This window comes from Mustelus asterias, chromosome 5, assembly GCF_964213995.1.
Source record: "Mustelus asterias chromosome 5, sMusAst1.hap1.1, whole genome shotgun sequence".
In the NCBI taxonomy this organism is placed as follows: Eukaryota; Metazoa; Chordata; class Chondrichthyes; order Carcharhiniformes; family Triakidae; genus Mustelus; species Mustelus asterias.
The window spans coordinates 106332228-106353204 of NC_135805.1; the positions used below are offsets into that span (position 1 = coordinate 106332228).

Here is a 20977-nt window from a genome sequence, read left to right on the forward strand (position 1 = left end):
GAGTTGGAAGAAATCTATTGTGGCAGCTATAATAGCATTAGTTATAATGACTTTAGACAAAGCATAATCATGAAATAATTGCTTCCCACAACATACAATTGTCCAAGCAGGAGGGCTCAAAGTCACAGTTTGATAAACAGATCAAAGAGGTAATCAAAGGATTAGCTGTCCTTGCTGTGGAGTTATAAATATAAGTCTGCAATCATGGTGGCCTGAATAGTCCCCTTCCATGCCGTAACACTTCTGCAATTCTTTTTTTCTTTAGAAGGGACTAAGTGGCTTTTTAAGCTTTGAATGGACTTTCATAAATGAGAGATTTTTCTTCCTATGATAAAGCCTGTAATAGATATTGCACCTTTATTTTATTTTGTCTCAATATGGCTCCTGAAATCTGCCCATTGTGGGTGAGATGGCATGGAGGGTGATGGGTAGGAAGAATGGGTTGACATTAAGTTGGTATGGGGGGTTTTAAAGGATCATGGAAGTGGGGTGCACAGGCTGGCTTGGCAGCATGGAGGTAGCACGGGGAATAGATGGGGGTGATGAAATGTGAAGGGTGAGGCTAGAGGGCCTAATATTTAACAAAACAACTAAGTCCCAGAGAACCAGGATGGACCTTTTAAATAGCCCACTTCAGCACGCAACAGTCCCTGATCTGTGCACTCCCTATCCTGCATTCCCTCCTTACCGAGTAAAAATCTGATGGAGCATTGCTCCCATCAAGTGGGCGGCACGGTGGCACAGTGGTTAGCACTGCTGCCTCTCAGCGCCAGGGACCCAGGTTCGATTCCCAGCTTGGGTCACTGTCTGTGTGGAGTTTGCACGTTCTCCCCATGGCTGCGTGAGTTTCCTCCAGGTGCTCCAGCTTCCTCCCAGTCTGAAAGACGTGTTGGTTAGGTGCATTGACCCGAACAGGCGCCGGAGTGTGTTGACTAGGGGAATTTCACAGTAACTTCATTGCAGCATTAATGCAAGCCTTACTTGTGACTAATAAATAAACTTTTAAACCCCAGACAGATACATTGAGCCAGAAATTTCCCGACTTGCACTACCTGCCTCAGGAATGAAAATCAGCCCATTATGGACAAATGTCCAACTGTTATATATGAGAGCAACAGTTTAATCAGTTGGTGCAACCGTAGAAGGAAACACGTTAATTCCAGAATAATGTTAATTTGATACTGGCCAACTCAAACTTTCATTAGAAGTTACTTAATCTTGGAGATTTCTGTGGACTCAGCCACAGAAATCTTGGCCCCTTCTTTCCATCCATTTTGCTGCATTAGATCAAGCCTAATTTTGATGTTTCTACTGCTGAGATCAACTAACTCAGAACAGATCAGTAACTAATGCTGGGACTTTCCAGGTATGATTCAAATGAATCAACATAAAGCAATCGTTTGAAATCTTGCATCCTGTCAGGCATTGATACAATGAGCTTTGGGGACTGCTTTATTTTAGACTTTGATTAAAGTTTTAAATCTATTTCCTTGCAGACTCGATAACAGAAGCTATTAAACCCCCCAATCTACATTTGATGAAACACAAATAATTATCTTACTACTACACGACATTTCTGTTGCTAGTTTTTAGAAAAGAATCATAGGTTTTCCTACAACTCATGGATTGTAGCAGTTCAAGAAGACAGCTCACCACCACTTTCTCAAGGGCAATTAGGGATGGGCAATAAAAAAAATGCTGGCTGCCAACGACACCCTTGTCCTATGAAATCATTTTTAAAAGTAAAACAGTAATGAGTCTCAGATGCAATGCTGGAAATCTTGCCCAATTTTCGAGAGGACAGATTTTTTTTAAATGAGCTCATCAAAAGAAAGCAACCAGCTGACATGAAAAATCTCCAATTCCTATGACTTGAAGCACAAAATCATTAACATACCGTTCCATGTGATATTGTAAGATAACCATTTTTTACTGTACATTTCCTTTTCTGCCACACTTTCCTGATTCTGGAAAATAAAATACATTAATATTAAAATTTGCACATATTGCATTTAACTCACAATCTCTATGATAATTAGGAATGTAAATTGTTCTTAACTGAGAATAATTTTGAGAATCTAAATTTGAAACCATTAAATTGCAGTTCCAAATCCATAGAATCCCTACAGTACAGAAGGAGGCCACAATTCCACCCAGGCCCTATTCCCGTAACTCCTCATATTTACCCTGCTAATTCCCCGACACTAGGGTTAATGTAGCATGGCCAATCAATCTAACCCGCACATCTTTAGACTGTGGGAGGAAACCGGAGCACCTGGAGGAAACCCACGCAGACACGGGGAGAATGTGCAAACTCCACACAGAGAGTGACCCGAGGCCAGAATTGAACCCGGGTCCCTGGCGTTGTGAGGCAGCAGTGCTAACCACTGTGCCGCCCTAATCTAGTGGAATCGCTCCACTGCTGTTGATTAGACCAGAAATATTTGTTTTCTGTGACAGCTTTTGAGAATTGGGAGGACTTTCCAACAGGAACAGAAAGCTTTCCAGACATTTCTTAAAGGGGTTCAACATTTTAGGAAAAAAAACTTACCCATCACTTTTTTTATAAAGAAATCCACATTTTTCTGTTCCATGTTCTTTGTTTCCCTGAGGCTGATGTAAACTGTATGTTGTATTCGGACGAACCTGTGAATCCTAAACAAGAGTGTTAGTTTGAATACTTCTCCATATGCGACTCAACCAAACTATCTTCATGAAATACGAGAGTGTGTGAAGGGTTATACCTAAAATGCTAACTCGGTTGCTCTTCGCTGGTGGTGACACATCTTTGCATGTCTTCAGCATTTTGTATTTTTGATAAGGAGGGTGGTACTTCATTATCTACCAGTACCTAAATAACACCATGTCACTTTCTTCATAAGTTAAAATTAGTTACAAGGTTTATTGATATTTGCAGATGGCCTGCTAAGATGGGGTGTAGATGGTTTGAATTTATTCCCAAACTGGCTAGTACAGGTTGGAGTGCATCATAGGAGTACTTTCAGCACAGGTGAAACTGAATTATCACATTCTACATAAATTCTAGACAAGTTGCAAAAAAAAAGATTGCACATGATTTTCAGCTAAGGCTAACAGGTAACAACTCATAAGGAACTGTGTATAGCTTAAGAACGAACTACCATGACACAGGTCTTATATATTGGAACATCTTTATTTCCTTCTGCTTGAAAAATAGGGTAAGGCATGAAAATGATGTTCAAAAAACTTTCCTAGTCCATTTCAAGTTTTGATGCACAGTGCTTCTCAAAACATCTGGTCTTAAACAATATGATGTTTTCAAAACAATACAAGGAACATAGAGAAACAAGGGCAGAATATTTAGCCCCTCAAACTCCTTCTGCCATTCAATAAGATCATGGCTGAGCTGAAATCTAAATCTATATACCAGCCTTTAACCCATATCCCTTGATACTTTTAGTTTACTAAATTCCATAATTCTAAGTTTTAAAATTAATGAACTCAATTGTTATTTGTGGAAGAAAGTTCCAAACTTGCATAATGAAGTGTTTTCTAATTTCACTCTTGAAAGTTCTGGCACTAATTTTTAACGTCTCCTCCCCCTCCCCCGTCTGTCAACTGACGGAAATAGTTTCTCTGTCTACCTCATCTGTTTCCCTCAATATTTTTGAAAACATCATTCAAATCATTCCCTAACCTTCTAAATCCTAGGAAACACAATGCTAGTTTGTGTAATCTTACCTCATAATTTAACCCCTTGAGTCAAGGCATCATTTGTGTAAATCTATGCTACACTCCCTCCTGATCAGCCAATTTCCAAACCAGGTAAATGAGCTTTAGCTAACAGTCTCCTATAAGGGACTTATCAAATATCTTCTAATGATCCATATAAGTCACCGATAAACATTCCCCTATTTTACTATTTTAGTCATCTCTTAAAGAAATTCAACCAGAATTGCCAAGTATAACCTATCCTCTACAAAGCCATGCTGATCAGCTGAAACTTTCCTAAGGTATTCAGTTACCTCATTCTTATAGACTCTGGCAGTTACTGACAACAGATGCAAGGGAAGCTAGTCTATAATTTCCTGTTTTTACTTTGTCACCTTTCTTAAATAGCACTGTTGTGGAGATCTTACTTTGATGACCTATCCAATCTCTGTTTCTTGTAATTAAGATGCTAGCATATGAAGCATATCACCATCAGCTGCAAATCACAATGGTGGCTTTGATTTGTGTTAACATTTCTGGAAAGTGCTGATTTTGGCTCTACGTATTTTGCTTGCAGAAAAGGATATGAACTCAAAAGATGAATTGCATCAGCTTCACTTACAAGAAAACAACCCATGGATTAAAAACTAGATTTAACTTTGTGAATTATTGTAAGGGAAGTGTCAGAAATTAACTCGTAAATGATGCCTGGCAATTGCTTTGTGCACACCAAATAATTCAAAAATCAGAGCAAAATAATATATCAGTAAATCTGGGGTTAAACAAATTAATGTTTTGATTTCTTTCTGTTTTGCTTCTTTTTGTGGACAATACACCATAAAATAAATTATATTAAGACAGCATAATAACAAAATACAAGAAGTATCCTCAGACCAAACTTAAATGATAAACTAACAGGCAACAATTAAACACCACACAAAAATGTAGGAACAACTTACTCTCCTAGACTTTGATCACAAAGGGTAATTGCATTTTGGAAGAAAACAAAATACATAATTTAGTTACAAGAAATGTAACAAATCACACTAAGAATAGGTATAATACATTGCCTACCAAGCTTATTAAAGACAGGATAAAATTTGTCATATTGCATCCATATTACCTAATCTCCACTTCTACAGAAACAAATGCATTATACAGAATACCACAAACATCAGAGGCCTCAGATATTTGCCACATTGGTTCCAAGAATTATCTAGTTCCCTGTAAATTAAAGTCCCTTGGGATGGCCTATTAAACTATAGAACAATTTGACAAGTTGTTATGAAGCTGAGTGAATAATGATCTTTAAGGGAGTTTTAGATAAATACAAAATAGAAAAATATTGAGCATAGGGAAATGGGATTCAGAATAGTTAGCTCAAATTGGTATTACTAGTCATGGCACAGATACAACTGGCTAAGTAACTACTTTCTGTATCAAAAATGCTCTGATGCAATTGAAAGGAAGTGCCTTCTTTCAGTTCTCTATCACTGAACATCAGAATTTGTCATGAGCCGATGCTGCTTTATTTTTGAAAATATGATTTTTAACTGATTGTTCAAATTGCAAAATTTCCAGAGACAGAGCAAACTGCTTAAAATGCAAGGCCACATTTCATGATGAAGGTGAGAAACAAACAAATCACCCTCAGGGGTGCGTGAAGAGAGAGACATTTCTAATAATCCAGACATCCATCAAAACTCAACTGTCTAAGGAAGAGACCGTAAAAATGCAAAGTACTGGATATTGACTCAATGGCTCACAGGCAGATATACACAGAACCTCTTGGAGGTACACAATGGATGAAGTGTTTCAAGGCAAGGTTGCCCAGTTATTAGGAGATTGCAAGTGACAGGCAATGTCAATAAAGTCTTCAGCAGAGGAAACAGGCTGAAAGCTGCTCTCTCGCACTCTCTCTTGGAATAAGTTTGTCACCCAGTTCAAGAAGCCAATTCTACCAGAAACCGAACAGTGAACCAAGACCTTTTAATAATTGCAACATTTTTATATCCAAGAAATCAGCTAACCCAAATTGGCTGCAGCATTTAAAAATCCACACCTCAAGGGCAATCAAAGGACACTCACACATATATTCTTTTACCTTTTTTAAAAATTGGACTCTAACTCCCCAAAAGTTGCATTTTTATTATTTTTCTTGCGTTTAGTGGTAAATAAATTTGCTCTTTAACTCCAGAAAACCTTGGTTGATTGGCTCCAATTTGCTCACAGCTCAAGTAGTTAAATACATTCTGACTTGGAAAAGGCAAATCTTTGAGTAAAAGAAATTTAAATGTTTGCTGTGACCAACCGAGGTGGTTTAACAGGGGGGAGTCATTTCACCCCTTTCCATCTGGTCGTAACAAATTCTACTTGCAAGCTACAAAGCTCATGGTGCTGTAAACATTTGCAATCTTAATAAGAGAAGCAAGCAGCAAATAAGTCAGCAGGGAAAAGCTAAACCCCATCAAATCCAGGCAGTGGGTCCAAGAAAAGCACTCTTAGTGCTGTAAAATAAAAGGGTTTATACATAATTAATACTGCTAAAGAGAAGAAATTTTCCTATTAAATTTTTCTCTGATGAATTTCTCTTGAACTTTATCACACTGTGAGAAGAAGTTGAGATTGACAAGTTCCTATAGTGTTCGAGAAATGCATGAATAAATCACGTTCTAAAACTTTTGAAATATACTATATTAATCCAATTCAATCAAAAATAGTCACATTTTCCTTCATTTTTCCCCTCAATCAATCCTAACTGTCAGAAATCAAATTCACGTTCCACCCCACAAAGTCTATAACCCATATAGAGGTGCATAAAGATGGCAATAAAGGATACATTTGGGGCAGTTTTGGTCACCACAGAGTTCTTTCAGTAAAATGGAATTGTCATATTATTGCTGCAGCTTTATTACCATGGCGCTCAAATATGCATTCAATTTGAATCTGAATGCTTTAAAAATAATTACTGTAATTGAAGTACCCCAGTTTTTAAAATTGTAACATTTGCTATGTCTTGGGTAAATATGTTTTGCCTTAAGTATATAGACATGCTTTTTCTTTTGACAATCTACAATAATATGAATAACTTGCACAATAAACAAGAAGCAAGTTTGTTAATGATACAGATATGTACGTGCACTAGAGTAGAAAATAAATTGCTCACCTCTTTCTGTTCTACCTGTAGCCCTGCTTTTAATACATCTCGAAGTTGAACCAGCTGTTTTCTTTCCTCATCCTGCACTTGTTTAATCTAGAAATAAAATCTTTGTGGTCACATTTCACATAGCAAAAATAATTCTTCTAGGCCTAAACAGCAGATTAATAAAAGAGTATCATACCCAATTTGCTCCATAATTAGATGCACTAATAAAACCACATGCTTACAATAAACTTCCAGTTTCATCCAAGGGGTGATCATTACAAAATAAATTCTCCACATTTATAAAAAGTGATTTCAATCCTGGCAAGCTCCCCACCTCATCCAACTGGCTGAGGGGAAAATAATTCACAGCAAAACCAATCCCCAGAATGCCCAGTGCAGCAACATCTAACAACTCCAACAATTTTTCTTTTCCACTCTTCATTCAATTAATAATTTAGGCACTACCCCCTGAATTTCAGCCTTTCTTAAATTTTATGTTTTTAAATCCTTGTTGGTACCTTTGGGCTAAACATCCAAGCATTAATTCTGGCATTAATAGATTTCAGGACCAAATCATGAGATATATTAATGGCAAAAGTGAGATAGATGGCTGCAGGGAAGGCAAGGTCCTGCCTACAAAGACTAGTCCAAATACCCTGGAGTGGAAATGAACCCTGCATCTTTGCTGAAGGCCCTCACATGAGGACCTGAATTAAGCAATCAGTGATGTGCAAGCCTGATATATGGCATTAGTCTTGGCCAACCATTCTATGCATGAACTTCCAAAAGGTATTTAAAACAGTACCACATAATAGACTTGCTAGCAAAATTGAAGCCTATGGGATTAAAGGATAAGAAATTGGTCAATGGATAGAAAGCACAGTATTGGTGAATAGTTGATTTTCAGATAGGAGAGAAGTATGCAATGGCGTTCCCCAGATGTTGGCATAGGGACCATTGTTCTATATCCTCTATATAAACTACATGAATTTGGGTATACAGGACATAATTTCAAAGTTTGAAAATGACATGAAACAGTTTGCAGGAAAGTAGTACACTTCACGAGGGCTTAAACAAACGTTGAAATTGGCAGGCATGGCAGATGAAATTTAATGGAGAAGTATGAAGTGATGTATTTTGGTAGGAAGAACGAATAGCAGCAATATAAATTAAATCTTACCATTTTAATGGGGTTGCAAGAACAGAAAGACCTGGGGGCGTACACATAAAAGTATCTGAAATAGGCATTATGAGTTGAGAAGAATATTCAAAGGCATACGGGATCCTTGAATTTATATTTAGAGGCATAGAGTACAAAAGTAAAGAAGTTAGTCTAAACCTTTTTAAAATATTGTTTAGACCCCAGCTTTATTACTGGCCAATTTCAGGCACTGTATTTTTTTTTAAATGGCAAAACCTTAAATAGGGCGAAGAGGATTTATTAGAATTGTAACAGTGACAAAGGACTTCAGTTATGCGGAGAGATTGGGCTTATGCTCCATATAAAATAAAGGCTTACGGGAAGATCTTACAAAAGTGTTCAAAGTCATGAAAAGTATTGATAGTTTTTCCTTATTCACACTGTTTCTAGCAGTGGAAAGTTTGGTAACCAAAGGAGACAGATCGAAGATGACAAAAGGGTCAGATGTGACATGAAGAAACTTTCTTCTTTTCAAAAAGTAGCAAGTTACGATCTAGAATGCACTGCTTGAAAGCATAATGAAATTAAAAAGTAACATTTTAAATAAAGAAAACTGGATAATGACATGAAGGGAAAATAATACAGATCTATGGAAAAAGGGGAGATTAGGCTTAATTGGATAACTCTACCATATAATTAACATAGTCACAATGAACCAAATGGTCATCATCTGTGATGTACCATTCTATAATTCTACAATTATCTGCGTTAGAGATAGAGGCAAGACAATAATTTGATGATGCTGCTCAGTGAGTTATTAAACTAATCAAGATAATGGTGCAACTTAGTGAAGATGAGCTGAATGGCCTCCTCTGCACTGTAACAGTCAATGATTAAGTATCCATCGTGTAACAACATTTTGAATGTTTGCCAGATAGGGGATAACAAAATTCGAGACCTACGATATAAGGTACTGTGACAGATTCAATTAACAACTAAACCAAGTAGGTCTCCAAAAGTCCAAGGTAAAGCTAATGACTTATTAATGGAATCTGGAGGGGTACAGCACCAAAAGAGTCTGGGATCAGTTCTGGATAACCCTGCAAGATAATATCCAAGGTAGGGTAATTCTAAGAGGACAAATAATGGGAAATAGTTCTGGTTAGTTGCATAGTTCTAGTTGGTTAAACTTTAAATTGTGTATGCTCAGGAGTTCTTGAATCCAGGTTGTTAATATACACCATAAATCTCTAAATTTGAATAAGTAGAATGTGCCCTTGTGAGAAGAGACTGAACATTGCATACTGGTCTGAAAAAAACAAAGGTGAGTATAGATTTCTCACACAATCAGGTTTCCACCCCTGCCACCGTGTCAAAGCACCTCTCAAAATCATAAATTACATCTTATGCAATTGCGATAAAGACAAACTACCCCTCCTCATCCTTTTTGACATGCCTGCCGCAAGGCTCAAAATTAATATCCCACCCCCGCCCAAGAGATTTTTTGAGATTTTCCTGAGGACTACCATTTGAATTTCAGGGGCTACATTTTGGTTTCCAGAGGCTCTTTTTCAATCCCACTAACTCCTTTATTAGGTGATGCAGTCACATCGTAACACAGCCTTCTATATTCGTGTTGAGGTTTTTTTTTTTAAGATTTTCTTGATTAGATGGATGAGTTATACAAAAATTGGAATCTATAAAGTAGATGCTTTTGTTATTAAAAAAAATCTCCCATATTCTGTTTTCCAAGATAAAAATTCTAACCACTTGGCACAAGGCAATTCATTGGGAATGAACCTCACATCTGCAATCCTTTTTAATAATTAATTGCAAGCAATTAGCATTCTCCAGCATACTTCGATTTAATCAATTTCCAGCTTCTTTCGCTTCTTGGCCTTTTAGCCAAGATCAAACATCAGATCAAGCCCAAGGTGGGGTGCAAAGCCTCATCTTATCAGCTTGGATCTTGTTTGTCTCCCTTTTGGAGACTTTGAATTAGATTCAATTGGATTTTGAATTTGATTTTTGGAGCAAGCAAGGAATGGATTTGGGTTTGCCCGGTCCATTCTGAGCACTGACTTTGTAACTTTCAAAATGCGGTTAAAAATTTAAAATAAAAAAATCTTCTGTTTAAAGTGAGTGCTAACAATCACAACTTCCAACAGTTTGGGAGCGATTTTACCATCGTGTTGCACACATTTTTAGGCACGACGCGGTGGTAAAGTCGGGCATAAAGAGCTTAGCTTGATTGGCACCAGTTTTCGCTACCGGTGCCATTTTACGAACGCCAGATTTCCAGCGCAGTCAGCCTCCCGTCAGAAATGGGCAGGAGGTAGGTCAATATACGGAAATGTATTATAATGCTGTTTTACATCTGCTTAGTGAGCTTGGTGCTCATTCGTCTGCGGCCACCCCCCCCCCCCCCTATGATCTCGCCAGGAAAGGTTCGCACCGGCGAGGAATAAACATGCTCCCCATGAAGGGGGAACAGTTAACTTGGCCTCGCCCGTGGAACTGGAGACCACTGAAGCCCCTCTGGGGAGGCCAAGGGCAAGGGGGTGGTGCCCCTTGGGCAGTGCCACCCTGACACCTGGGCAATGCCCACCATGATGCAGAGATGCCAGCGTTGGACTGGGGTAAACACAGTAAGAAGTTTAACAACACCAGGTTAAAGTCCAACAGGTTTATTTGGTAGCAAAAGCCACACAAGCTTTCGGAGCTCCAAGCCCCTTCTTGCTCCGAAAGCTTGTGTGGCTTTTGCTACCAAATAAACCTGTTGGACTTTAACCTGGTGTTGTTAAACTTCTTACTGTCAATGCCCACCAGGCAGTGCTGGGGGCGGGCCCATTGCCACTCTGCAGGGTCTCGTGGGTGGAGGGGGGGGCTAATGCGTGTGTGTGTGTCTGTGTGTGTCTGTGTGTGTGGGGGGGGGCTGAAAACACGCCCAAAAGACAGATCTGAAAGTCTCCCACTTGCAAGTCCGCCCAGCACTTAGGAAAAAAATGGCATGGTAAAATCACCTCCTTCAACTATGCAACAAGTAGTATATACACAAATTAATTCTGTAGCACCAAGTGAGCTATCAAATAATGAATGATTTAATTCACATATGCTTCACACTTTTGAGATTTTCTTCTCCAAGCTAATGCACTTAATTAAATATAGATTGAACCCTTAGGATAGAAGCACCCTTGTTACACTAAAGACACATATCACTTTATAGAATTGGCAACACACAAATGGACATTTCATCACACACTACACCCACGTACATACATTGCAAGTCTGTACACAAATATAGAAACAGTTAAGAGGTATGGGTAAGAAACTTGCCCCAGCCTATGCAAACATTTACATGGCATAGCCAGAGAATCACATGCAATATTTTCTCCTCCCACTCCTTCACCATCCTCTAGTATCCCCCAAGGACTTATTCTTGACCCTCTCCTATTTCCCCTCAGCATGTTGCCCCCCAGCAACGTCATCCAATAGCACAGCTTCAGTTTCTAAACACACACTAAAACACCCATTTCTCTTCAGCCTACCATTGTCTCCAAATTGTCTGACTGCTTGCCCAGCATCAGATATTTCATCCAATTCAGTCTCCACTATAAACTCCATGACAAACCCTAGCCACTGACTCCATCCTTCCCCATGGCAACTGAACCAGACCTTAGTGTCATTTCTAACATGAGATAAGCATCAGACCACATATTTGCACCATCGCTAAGACAGCCTAGTACAAGACCTATAACATCAACTAACTCCACCCCACCTTTCTTACCACTAGACTTGATTATTCCATGCACTCCTGACCAGCCTCCCATATTGTACCCTTTGTAACCTTGAGGTTATTCACAACTTTATTGCCAGTGCCTTAAACTTTCACCCATCAACCCATGTTCGTTCACCCTGCTCTAACTCCTGGTTAAGCAATATCTCGACTTTAAAATTCTCTTTCTTGTTTTCAAATCTCTATGTCTCTGTCTCTCCCTACCCCTAAATTCTTCCAATTGTTCAAGGCACCAAGACATCTCTGCTAATTCCAACCTCTTAAATAGCTGCAATTTCAGCTGCTCCACCATTGGCAGCTGTGCCTCGATCTCTGCCCAAATATCTTATCTGCCTTTTGTCTAACTTTGTCTTTTAACACGCATGTGAAATGACTTGAGGCATTTCAGTATGTTAAAGGAACTAAATAATGTTGCTATTGATTCAGTGGCGAGCAAATATCAGGACAGGTAGCCTTGAGCATTAAGACAACTAGCTGACCAAATGGATAATAATTAAAATTCAATATAGTCTAGAAGTCCATTTCTACTTGGCATTTCAGCAGCCTTGGCTCATCAATCTGGCATTGGCTGTCAGGCTTTTCAGGGCCTGGGTGGACAGAGGCAAATGCAGAGCTCCGCCATTAGCTCCAAAGACCCCTGCAGCATAAGCTGCCACATTCAATCACAAGACGGCAAACCACAGCTGACCTAATTGGAGGCAATCCTACAGTGCTGTGCATTGTATAATAGACCAAAGGTCTTTCATCACCTCTTGCAATATTACCTCCAGCTCAGCAGCCAAAGGATTTATTTTCCTTTTATTTTTGTTGTTATTTTTCAGTCCCCTTCAGCCTTGGAAAAGGTAGTGATGTGATGCAAAGCCATTTGAGGGTAAGCTTTCAGCACTTTTTTAAAAAAGGATTTGTCGTACTTTAATTTTAATTCTTCCCTTTCAAATATCACATATATGCAACTTTTCACTTATACAATTGTGATGCCCATTCAAATCCCATAGTTGCATCTATGCACAAAGCGAATCTGAAAGAATTGGGTACAACCAGGATGGTTATATTTGCATGTGATTAAAACTAAACAAAGCAGAAACTCCAGGCTTAAACCATGGAAAACATGGCCAAACCTAGCCCTGCTCTGAAATTCATTTAGGCGCATTCACAGCAATAACTATTGGGAAGTGTTCAAGAGCAGATTTCCCCCTTCCCTCTAGTCCACTGAGCAAGGTCAATTATAGGAACAAAATCTTGCTTGTTGAGGTAATCAGAAACCAGAAATCTAACCAGAAACCTGTACATCTTGGTTTTATATATCTTAAGTCCTCACAACAACAAAAATTTGTATTCATATAGTCTTTTTATTGTAATAAAATGTGCCGTGGTGCTTCACAAGAGCTCCATAAAACAAAGTATGACATCAAGCCACATTAGGAAACATTAAGTTAGAAGATCAAAAGTTTAGTCAGAGAGGTAAGTTATAGGTTGTGTCTTAAGGGAGGCAAGTGAGGTAGAGAGATATTCCAAAGCTTGGGCCTATTCAATTGTGGGCACAGCCAATGTTCGCTCGATTAAGATATCTCAGAGGTTTGTGACGCTGGAAGTTTAGATGGGCAAGGCTATGGAGGGATTTGAACCACAGGAATGAGCATTTTAAAATCAAGATATTGCTTGACCAAGAACCAGCGTAGATCAGCGAGCAAAGGGGTATTAGAAAAATGGGACTTCCTATGAGTTAAGATGTGGACAGCAGAGTTTTGGATGACTTCAAAATTAGAGGGTAGAATGTGAGACTCCAGCCAGGAATATATTAAAGTAGTCAAGTCTACAGGTAATGATCATATGAATGAACAAGAGTAATTTGCAAACTTCCTGAAAAGGCAGATACAGTTTTAATCACAGTAATAATTGCACTTACAGCATGCAAATCTGTTGCCAGCTTTTCCATGGAGGGTTTTAAACTTTCTACAGCCTTCAAGCCATCCTGAAAGAAACTGTTACTAAATAGTTAAACTAGAATGCACCATTCATCTTAACTATAAATTATCTGCATAGCAATGTAATAAACTGACTGAGCAGGAGACAGATTTTAGAAGTAAAAACAGCATAAATTCTATTAACAGAATTCAACATGTAATCAAAAAAGTTACAATTTTTTGTTAAAAGAAGGAAAAAGCAAAAACTTACTTGCATTGTGCATGGAAATATTTAATCAGGTTCTGGAGTAAATCAACACCTTTCTTAATCTTGATCTCATTGACTTTAAGCAAATACTGTAGAAAAAATATTTTGAAGTAGAAGATTTATAATGATTCAACAATCAAGGAAAAATTTTGCTTAAAGTCAACATTTGCTAATGAGATATTACAAATAATCACATAACCATATGTTGATCAGCCGATTTACTAAGAAAATGACCCAAAATGTTGCACATTAATACAACTTAGTGTGGATTTACCAGCATTTATAAAAATAGGAGTTGTTTGGCTGAAAATCCTTAGCCTTACTCCACTAGAAATACAAGAGAGCAAGTGCTCATAACTTTCATTCCTGATTCTGCGGGAACAAAATCCTGGAATTCCCTTCCTATGGTAGTTCCTACAGAACTATGGTATACCTGATGCACTGCAACTGGTTTAAGATGATGGCTGACCAACACCTTCTCAAGGCGATCAAGGATGAGCAATAAATACTGGCCTTGCCAGTGACGCCCACATCGCATGAAAGTAGTATCTGAGATCAGAGCACAGTCTCAATTTATACAATCATGGGCATAACTTGAGCACCCACTGAAGATGGTATCTGCAGTTGCCACCACTAGGCAGGGAAATTATTTTTTCATTCAAGGTCAGCCCAATTACCCCTACTTTAAGTGGGCCAGGATACTGGAATTTACAGGGGATCCACATTAGCAACCTGAGGTGGGTCCCAGTGTGTGGCTGTGCCAATCTGTACACTAGGTTCACTCCAGTGTCAGGCTGTTCACAGTGGCATAATGATTAGCACTGCTGCCTTTCAGCGCTAGGGACCTGGGTTCAATTCCCGGCTTGGGTCACTGTCGGTGGAGAGTCTGCACATTCTCCCCCGCCTGCATGGGTTTCCTCTGGGTGCTCTGGTTTCCTCCCACAGTCTGAAAGATGTGCCGGTTAGGTGCATTGGCCACACTAAATTCTCCCTCAGTGTACCTGAACAGGTGCCGGAGTGTGGCCGTAACTTCATTGTAGTGTTAACGTAAGCCTACTTGTGACACTAATGAATAAATAAACTTTTGATAAGAAGGTGCGAATCAAGAAAATCACAGCAATTCCCATTCCAGGCAACCATGGGAATCTGCAACTGACAGAAATCTGTATGAAAACCTAACATTCCGAGGTCCTGATAGAAAAGAGTAGAAATTAAAGAACAAAAACAAAAAATTAAATAAACTTGCATTTATAAAATTTACTTCAAAAATCTCATGACATTGTAAAGCTTTACTCCCAATGAAGTCACCATTGGAATGTAGGAAAGTGGCAGCCAATTCCCTCAACATTCACAATGAGATAATAACCAAATAATGTGTTTAGTGATGTCTGGAGGATAAAATTGGTCAGAACACCAGCTCTTCTTCAAACTAGAGTCGGGATCTTCTAAGTTCATTTAAGAGGGCGTTGTTTAATGGTCCATCTAAAAGATGGCACCTTCAGTAATGTAATACTCCCGAGATTTGTCGCCACTGTGATATGTGAACCTACAGCTTTCTAACCAAGAGGAAAGAATGCTATTGCCAAAGGGCAGCTAATTTAACCCAAATGCTACACTCCTAGGCAGTAGTGGACATAGATTTATTCACCCAATTTGCCCTAGGAAGTAAGCAGTGGACTTGGAATTTAAACCTCTGTTTGGGATGAAGCTTCAATTATATAAACTACTTTGGACAAACTGTACAGGACTACAATTTACTTTTAGGCTGCATACAAATAAGACATGCAACCAGAAGCTGCATGCAAATAAGCTTCAATTAATCGACAAGACAGTAATATCATTTTTATTTTAAAAATCAGCAGCTAATTGTCCAAAATCTAATCTGACAGGTTACGATAGAAGAAACACAAGCAGCCATGCAAATTACAGCAATGGCTGACCAAATAATTTCCTAATTACATATCTGATACAATTACTCAGAATTGATTTACCTCACACATTTGTAACTGAAAGAATCTTCGTTCTTTCTCCATTTCTTCAGCAATTTCTGCTCCACTTATTTCTGTACGGATCATACCATGTTGTTTGGCATGTTCTTTTTTCTCCTTTTCAATTTTTGTACTGCAAACAAAACAATATTAGTGCAGTCATATTAAAAATGAGATTACATTTTTCCAGTTTAACCTTCAAATCTCAAAATCTAGTAAATCCTTAGTTTCAAAGGCAGACACATTAATTGACCCCACTCACTTTGAGATGTTGATTCTAATGTCTAGTGATTCTGAATCCCTAAATGCTTATGATTGTCTATAGCTTTCACTTAAAGTACACATAGCTCTATACATTTTAAAGTCCATATACACCACATCCACTTCAATATCCCTGTCCACCATCACATCCACTTCAATATCCTTGTCCACCATTATCTGTCATTTCCTCAAAGAAATCTACGACACCAGGTTTGTCAAACGTAATCTTCCTTTCTGAAATGCTGACTGCTATGAATGATTTTCTATTGTGTGGCCTCTATTGGGCACAGGGGCCTTGAAGAGAAGGCACACTTCTCCCCCTTTATCCAACCACCAGTCCGCCCGGTTTTGCCAGTAGCATCAAGGACAGTTAGTACTGCCCAATTCTAGCAGCGGCAGGAGGATGCCATGAAGTGGCCATTAATTGGTCACCCAAGGGCCTCTAATACGCACCCATGAGCCAATTTAAGAATAAAAAACTTTTAAAAAGAAACATGTGCTAATGAAAAACGTAATTTCACAGAAGACCCAGATAGTTTTCCTTAATGGCCTGCCCAATATTTATTCCTCAATCAACCGAATATAAAAGCTGGCAAGTCATCTACAATAACAAGATTATCTAAAGGCATGATGCTATGAAAGATGAAAGGCCAATTCATCGCAAAATTGCTGCAATATAGCAAAGTTGAAAAAGACAGTGGTATGGGATGTTTTGCTAGTTATTAAAAAATGGAGTGCATCAATTGCTTTTGGGGATCAGCACAATATATATATATATAGTTATAAACACATTAAACATGAATAAACCACTATTTTTTAAACTTGAGACATCAAGTAAACTTCAAAATGACTTGAATTGTAAAGCCACAAGCAAACTATGATGAATGCTTTAAACATTTGTATTCCTGTTAGTAACAATACTTAGAATAAATCCTTGCAATCTAATTGTAGCCCACTTATGCTAATTCTTAAAATAAAATATTTTAAACTATTTTAGATATACTCAAAATTGTCCTTGATCCTAACTTGTCTTTGTGCTTTAAACAAAAATGAGGACCAACTGAGTGATATAAATGCTGTACCAGAGCTAAAGGCTTCACATCCAACGATTCATCCCCAAAAATAAGTCAATGTAAAGTTTGTTAAAATATCACTTACTGGGATTAATGTTTAGCATTTATCTGTCAGTTGAGTTAATGGACAATCAGTAAATTACATGCAATAGAAAATATAATTTCACAAGCAAAATTTTTTATCCTGTCACTATATTAGAATTTAAAAGAAGTGTTTAATAATGTATTTATTGGTTTCCTTCCCCTCTGTATTTCGCAACAATTTCTCACTCTTTAAAGTGCTCATGGATTACCACCCAATCTATATAGACAATCTGCCACGTCTTAGAAATGTCAGTAAGAAGTCTCAAAACAGGTTAAAGTCCAACAGGTTTATTTGGTAGCACAAGCCACTTCAAATCCCGGTCAGATCTTGGGTTCATGTCACACTATCTATAACCCCCACAACTTGACTGGGCTTGCAAAATCTCACTAACTGTTCTGGCTGGAAACAATACACATCTCTTGTCCTGGCTGGAGACAATACACATCTCTTTAACCTGTGCTTAACCCTCTCTCCACTCACATTGTCTGTACCTTTAAGACTTGATTACCCGTAAAGACTCGCATTCCAACCATTATTTTGTAAATTGAGTTTGTGTCTTTATATGCCCTGTTTGTGAACAGAACTCCCACTCGCCTGATGAAGGGGCAGCGTTCCGAAAGCTAATGGCTCGTGCTACCAAATAAACCTGTTGGACTTTAAACTGGTGTTGTGAGACTTCTTACTGTGTTTATCCCAGTCCAACGCCGGCATCTCCACATCTTAGAAATGTCACTCAGAAAAGACCATCAAGAGGTTTCTTTCATTCAGTATCACACTTCATAAAAAAACTGTGACTATAACATGATCGATCCACACAGCTTACATCCTCAATTAGAAAAACATTGTTTTCCATTAAAGCAATACATCAAATGTTGCAATTTCTGTTGAACACCCATGTATAGTTCATATTACAGAACAGTTCTGCAAATAAATAACTTGCTACTGGGAAAAAAATTCCATACTTACACTTTTGTTTCATAGTCCTTCCAAGCTTTATCAAAGGGCTTCTTAAGATCCTATAGATGAATGGAGTACAAAAGTTAGCAAATGCAACTCCATGATTCAAAAATGTGGGAGAAAACAGGGGACTACAGGCCACTTAGCAAGATCAGACACAGTCACTAGGTTTTACAAAAGGGAAATCTTGCAAAACAAATTTATTAGAGTTATTGATTCTGCAACTAGTAGCATAGATAAAAGTGAACTAGAAGCTACAGCGTACTTGGATTTCCAAAAGGCATTTGATAAGATGCCACACAAAAGGTAAGGGTTCATGGAGTTGGATAATCCATTAGCATGGATAGCAGACTCGTTAATGAACGAGAAGCAGGGAGCAGGGAAACTGGGACATTTTCAAGTTGACATGCAGTGACTAGTGGAGACACAAGGATCAGTGCAAGGGCCGCCTTTGCTTACAATCTATATTAGTGGCTAGGACAAAGAGACTGTGTGTAATTTATTTAAATTTGCTAATGATATAAAATTAGGTCTGATTTAATCTGTGAAGAGGATACAAAGAGGCTGCAAAGAGATTAGACAGTTTAAGTGAGTATGTAACAAGGAGACAAAGGACTATAATGTGGGAAAGTGAGGTTATTCACTTTGGTGGTAAGAAAAACAGAATATTGTGTGTAAATATTGATGTTCAGAGGGATGTACAAGGAACACAAAACGTTAGCAAGAAAATATAACATCCAGTTACAGCAAACACGTCGAAAGGTTAATGGCAAATTGGCCTTTATTGCAAAGTAACTGGAGTATAACAGTAGTGACGTCTTGCTACAATTATAGATGGCTTTGGTGAGACCACAGTTGGAGTACTATGCATTTTTGGTCTTCATATTTAAGAAAGGACATATTTAATGAACCTTCACTGCACCTGGTTCTTGATGAGAGGCTGAATAAATTAGACCTATAACTGTGGAGCTTAGAAGAATGAGAAATTAAACAAACATTCAGGATTCTGAAAGGGCCTGATAGATAAACATAGAGGTTGTTTTGCCTGGCTCTAGAACAATGGGGCACAGTCTCAGAATAAGGGCCAATAATGTAGGACAGTGATAAGGAGAAACTGCTTCACACTAGTCTGTGAATCTTTGGAATTTTCTAATCCAGATGTCATCATTGAATAGTTTAAGGTTGAGATGGATTGTTTTTGGTCTTTCAGGAAATCAAAGAAAATGACTACAAAGTAGAGTTGAAGTTGATCTTTGACCATGACTGCACTGAATGACTGAGCAGACTTGAGGCCTCATATGGTATACGCTCGTTCCTATTTCTATTAAGATATAAATACCCTTGTATCATTTTTCTTGAATATCATTTATGACTGCCAGGACAAAAGGACAAAAGTCAAATAAATATTTTCACTAGATAGTCAATATTTTCTAATTGCAATCACCTCAATACATTTGCAACACACAATGCCAAGCAATTATCATCTTCAACAAGATAGAATCTAACCATCTTCCCCTTGACATTCAATGGTATAACCAATGCTGAATGCCCCACTATCAATATGCTGGGGTTATCACAGACTAGAAACTGAACTGAACTGTAACTGCAAGAGCATGATGTGGAGATGCCGGCGTTGGACTGGGGTGTTGTGAGACTTCTTACTGTGTTCACTGCAAGAGGTCAGAGACTGGGAATCCTGTGGCAAGTAACTCAGTTCCTGACTCCTCAAAGCCTGTCCACTATCTACAACGCACAAGTCAGGACACTTGCCTGGATGAGTGCACTTTCAACAACACTCAAGAAGTTTGACACCATCTAGCACAGAGCAGATCACTTTATTGACATCTCATATACTACCTTAAATCATTCACTCCCACCACCATCAATGCATAGTGACAGCAGTGTGTACACAATCCAGTTCCCCTTCAAGCTACACAGACTTGAAACTAACAGTTGTGTGAAATACCTATATCACATGGACTGCAGCAGTTCAAGGTGGCGCTCACCATCACCTTCTCAAGGGCAATTTGGGATGGGCAACAAGTGACGCACACATCTTGTGCAAGAATAAATTTTAAAACCTCAAGGTGGTTTGAAAATTTAATGATGATCTATTTCAAATAGAATCGTCAGCAAAAATTAGAGCTAAACATTTCTGTTCTTCTTGAGCCTGCATGCATACAGTAAAGTTTATTTCCCTGGCTCTTTTTCATTATATGGGCAATTCCATTGCGTTCAAATCTAAATTTCAACTCTGAGTGAGCCCAATGTAAATTGGTTCACACAAATTCACCTCTGGAGAAAAGTGCACAATTGTGTTAAAACAGCTGCTAACATCTGTCATCTTACACTTTTAAACAGTATACATTTAACTGTTTCCTCATGCAAATTTATAAACCATTTAATATATGCCACTGTGTAAATGCATGTTTGCAGATAAAATACCCATGAACCATTCCAATTGACAAGTAACAATAAAAAACGAGTAGCTCTACTCAGCCCAAGGGGGTTAGAGAATTGAAAGCAGCTTTTTTAAAATGGTGGCTTGTTAAATTGGTCAACTAAACCTATTTATAAATTTATTTTTCAATAAGCAAAATATATTCATAGAACACAAATTTACAATTTTAGTGACCAGATGGCATAAGACCTTCAATTCACAGACTGAA

At 38.3% G+C, this 20977-nt stretch overlaps 1 protein-coding gene across 4 annotated transcripts in view; it reads right to left on the bottom strand.

Moving 5' to 3' along the window:
* Nucleotides 1-20977, bottom strand: part of asap2a (ArfGAP with SH3 domain, ankyrin repeat and PH domain 2a) — a 164836-nt gene that overhangs the window by 48661 nt on the left and 95198 nt on the right. For 2 of the 4 annotated variants that reach the window (XM_078213169.1, XM_078213168.1), the window contains exons 5-11: nucleotides 18318-18367; nucleotides 15936-16065; nucleotides 13948-14033; nucleotides 13679-13754; nucleotides 6857-6943; nucleotides 2552-2655; nucleotides 1898-1967 (exon numbers count right to left, since the gene is read on the bottom strand). In XM_078213169.1, coding sequence (XP_078069295.1) covers nucleotides 1898-1967; nucleotides 2552-2655; nucleotides 6857-6943; nucleotides 13679-13754; nucleotides 13948-14033; nucleotides 15936-16065; nucleotides 18318-18367 — 603 coding nt within the window. Of the gene's footprint in view, nucleotides 1-1897; nucleotides 1968-2551; nucleotides 2656-6856; nucleotides 6944-13678; nucleotides 13761-13947; nucleotides 14034-15935; nucleotides 16066-18317; nucleotides 18368-20977 lie in introns of all 4 variants that reach the window. The other 2 variants (XM_078213167.1, XM_078213166.1) reach the window with 1 other exon arrangement.